This window comes from Nansenia antarctica (genome assembly GCF_963989245.1).
Source record: "Nansenia antarctica genome assembly, chromosome: 1".
In the NCBI taxonomy this organism is placed as follows: Eukaryota; Metazoa; Chordata; class Actinopteri; order Argentiniformes; family Microstomatidae; genus Nansenia; species Nansenia antarctica.
Genome location: NC_137674.1, coordinates 26985569 through 26989202, shown reverse-complemented (window position 1 = coordinate 26989202; position 3634 = coordinate 26985569). Strand labels below are relative to the sequence as shown.

Genomic DNA, 3634 nt, shown 5'->3' with positions numbered 1-3634 from the left:
AGCCTGCGGATAAAAGCAGAGTGAGGTAAAGATATTTAACGAGCATGAGGTGGAGGAGGGTGAGGAGGTGGAGGATGGTGAGGAGGAAGAGGAGACAGAGGATGGGGACGCGGGGGAGGACGTGGTGTGGGGGGGGGGGATGGGACGTTGGGGGGATGGGGGCGTGGGGGGTGGGGACGTGGGGGTGTGGGGGGTGGGGACGTGGGGGGACGGACATGGGACGGGGGGGGACGGGACGTGGGGGACGGGACGGGGGGGGGGACGTGGGGGGGATGGGGGGGTGGGGACGTGGGGGTATGGGGGGACGGGGGGACCGGGGACGTGGGGGGACGGGGACGGGGGACGTGGGGGGGGGGGATGGGGGTGTGGGGGGTGGGGACGGGGGGGGGACGTGGGACGTGGGATGGGGACGTGAGGAAGGGAGGGACTAGATTCTTCACTCGCAGATTAAGCACCTGCTACTAGCTTTGGACAGCTAACAGCCCCAGCTGATCCAGCAGAAGTGTCCGTGTGACATGATTACAATGTTATCGTAAGATACTGAATACTGGACTGCGTCACTGCGATTCAAACCTTGAGAGAGCTTGACGGTTAGTTCCTAGCTACCCTATCTGGTTACTTATTACGAGTTTGGAAGCAAGACACTCGCCGAAAGCGACTTCCAGAGCAGCCCTGTTCGCTGAGTGGATAGAATACAAGACGTAAGATTCTTACCTTTCGGTGAATTATCATCTTTTTGGCTCGTTGAAACGCGAAGGCTGGAAACAGCGCCATGTTGACGCATGTAAACAGTCGCGGGAATATGACGTCACGCCCGACTCCTATCGGGCACCCCCTCCATTGACTCGTATCTTCATCCACAGGCTCTCCGACCTGACCCACATCTGAGTAACACAGATATCTCTTGTCTTGGAATTATTACATTAAATGATATGCCATTTAGCTGACGCTTTTATCCAAAGCTGCTTACATTGCAGTGAGGGGACTGAGATTTAACTCTGTGTGTGTGCGTGTGTGTGCGTGCGTGTGTGTGTGTGTGTGTGTGTGTGTGTGTGTGTGTGTGTGTGTGTGTGTGTGTGTGTGTGTGTGTGTGTGTGCGTTGCGTGCGTGTGTGGCCAATATTAAACATTTAATTTTGTAATTCAATACAGGACAGGAGTCCTATGCATGTGGTTGCATACATAACACAACGTTTGCAGCAATCATTTATTTAAAAAAAAAAAATCGTTTATTTAAAAAAAAAAAATCGTTTATTTAGCCATATTGATTGATCATAGATAGATAATAATCTACAATAATTTGCCATACATCCATTAGTCTATTATTCCACACTATTTAACTGGCTTCATTGCTATTCTGTTCCCAGTCATCTGGTTCTCATCTCCCGCTACTGGCGACATGTCAAAACAAGGTCCGTGTTCAGTTAACCAATCACCGGTCACCACTCCTCCCTGCGACATCAAACAGAACCGGCAGCCGAGCGAGAGGGACCGTTAGAGACCGTTAGACCGTTAGAGACGCTACTGCCGCGGCTCCCAGACACCAATAGTCGGAAATAAATTATTACATTCTATCAAAATGATAGATACTCTGATACAGCGTTTCTGTCTAGCTACGCCGTCTTCTAGTGATGCCAACACCGTCGCCATTGCTTGACGCATTGCAGATCCAACGTAGCCAATCAGGGACGCGTGTACAGTTACCAGAATATTGCAGGTCTGCTGTAGCCAATAAGAAACGCTGTCTCAAAAAGAACTGCAATTTCTCCAGCGTCAACAAACAGACTGGCCCAGCGTGTGTTCTTCCGCGGAGATAAAACAGTGCGTTGCGTAAAGTAGTCCACCCGTATACCGACATGAGCGCACCGCGCCACCGTATGTCATTCTAGGACAGCGCTACGTCTCTCTCTCTCTCTCTCTCTCTCTCTCTCTCTCTCTCCTCATCTCTCTCTCTCTCTCTCTCTCTCTCTCTCTCTCTCTCTCTCTCTCTCTCTCTCTCTCTCTCTCTCTCTCTCTCTCTCTCTCTCTCTCTCTCTCTCTCTCTCTCTCTCTCTCTCTCTCTCTCTCTCTCTCTCTCTCTCCTCTCTCTCTCTCTCTCTCACACTAACACACACACACTCACACTCTCTGGTGCCAACACCGGACCACATTACTAAAAGGGACTGTCTCAACCTGTGCTTACTGTTAATATTACACTCAATTACACCAACCAACAGGTTGTTATGGCTAACTCTGGCCCCTACAGCACCACTGTGCAACTACCCTGACACACACAGATTAAATGAACTGACATCAGGCCCATGTGATGAATGAACACATAAGATAGTGATGATTAGACGATAGTGATGAACCCATGCAGTTTACAGACACACATGGTAGTAATTGTGTTACAACAGACCAGTTTAAGGAGGGGTTAGCGTTAGCATTAGGGTTAGACAGCAAGGCAGCACACAGTCATAGAAACAAGGCTTCTGAAAGGGTTCTTCATTTGGGAACCAAAGGGGAATCCTTTGAAGAACCATTCTGGGTTCCTTTTCACAGAAAGCTCTAAATGGAACCCAAAAGAGTTCTTCAAAACATCAAGGGTTCCTCCATGGGGACACTTGAAGAACCCTTAGAACCCTTTTAGAATCCTAACCCCAACCCTTCCTTCATACAGGTCATCACAGTGAGACCGTGGTTGTTAGTGTTATGAGGAGCGTGGAACTGTGGGGCATTATTGTTCCACATCAGGCTACATGGAGAACCTTGTCTAGAGGAAGATGGAAATTATTTGAGATAATGAAGAAGAAAGAAGAAGAAGAAGAAGAAGAATGTATGTAATGTATGTTTTGTATAGTGCTTTTCCCAGTAATTAAAGACACTACATTCCATGGAGAAAACAAAAGAGATAACTAAATAAAAATTAAAAAACACAATCAGTAAAAATAACAATAATAATAATAATAGTTGAAGATTAAAAGCAGGTTTAATACGATGGGTTTAGGGTTTTTAATTATTCCAGAGGATCAGGATTATGGTCACGGTCTGGGGGGTATTCCATCAATGTCGCTAAAGGAAAAATCCAGGCTTATTCTCTCACAAGACTTCATCGAAATAAGCCTGGATTTTCCTTTAGCGACGCTGATGGAATACCCCCCAGATGTTCTATTCCAGAATATCATCAAAATGAAGATACGGTGTGTGTGTGTGTGGGGGGGGGGGGGGCTGTCCGGGTGTGTGTGTGTGTGTGTGTGTGTGTGTGTGTGTATGTTTGTGTCTGTCCATGTGCGAGCGTGTGTGTGTGTGTGTGTGTGTGTGTGTGTGTGTGTGTGTCTGTCTGTCCATTTGTGTGTGTGTGTGTGTGTGTGTGTGTATGTATGTTGTATGTTGTTCGGAGGAGGCTGGTGGAGGTAGAAATCGGAGGACAGGCTCATTAGACATGGTTGTAGTGTGTGTGTGTGTGTGTGTGTGTGTGTGTGTGTGTGTGTGTGTGCGTGCGTGCGTGTGTGTGTGTGTGTGTGTGTGCGTGCGTGTGGCAGTCAGACTCTCCTGACTGCTGCAGCGGAGGGAGTGATCCGGCGTGCTCCGTCCTGCAGTGAGAAAATGCGGAAGTGAGTGAGCAGGGCTTCCACCGCGGAGGGATACAGGCGCTA

At 48.5% G+C, this 3634-nt stretch overlaps 1 protein-coding gene across 1 annotated transcript in view; it reads right to left on the bottom strand.

Annotated features, from left to right (window-relative positions):
- The window catches only part of nrde2 (NRDE-2, necessary for RNA interference, domain containing), a gene marked incomplete at both ends in the record, with an annotated part of 22190 nt that extends 21406 nt beyond the window's left edge, over positions 1-784 (bottom strand). Inside the window, 1 exon segment of the mRNA XM_080546254.1 lies at positions 715-784. Coding sequence (XP_080402380.1) covers positions 715-784 — 70 coding nt within the window.
- Between the last annotated feature and the right edge of the window lie 2850 nt (positions 785-3634).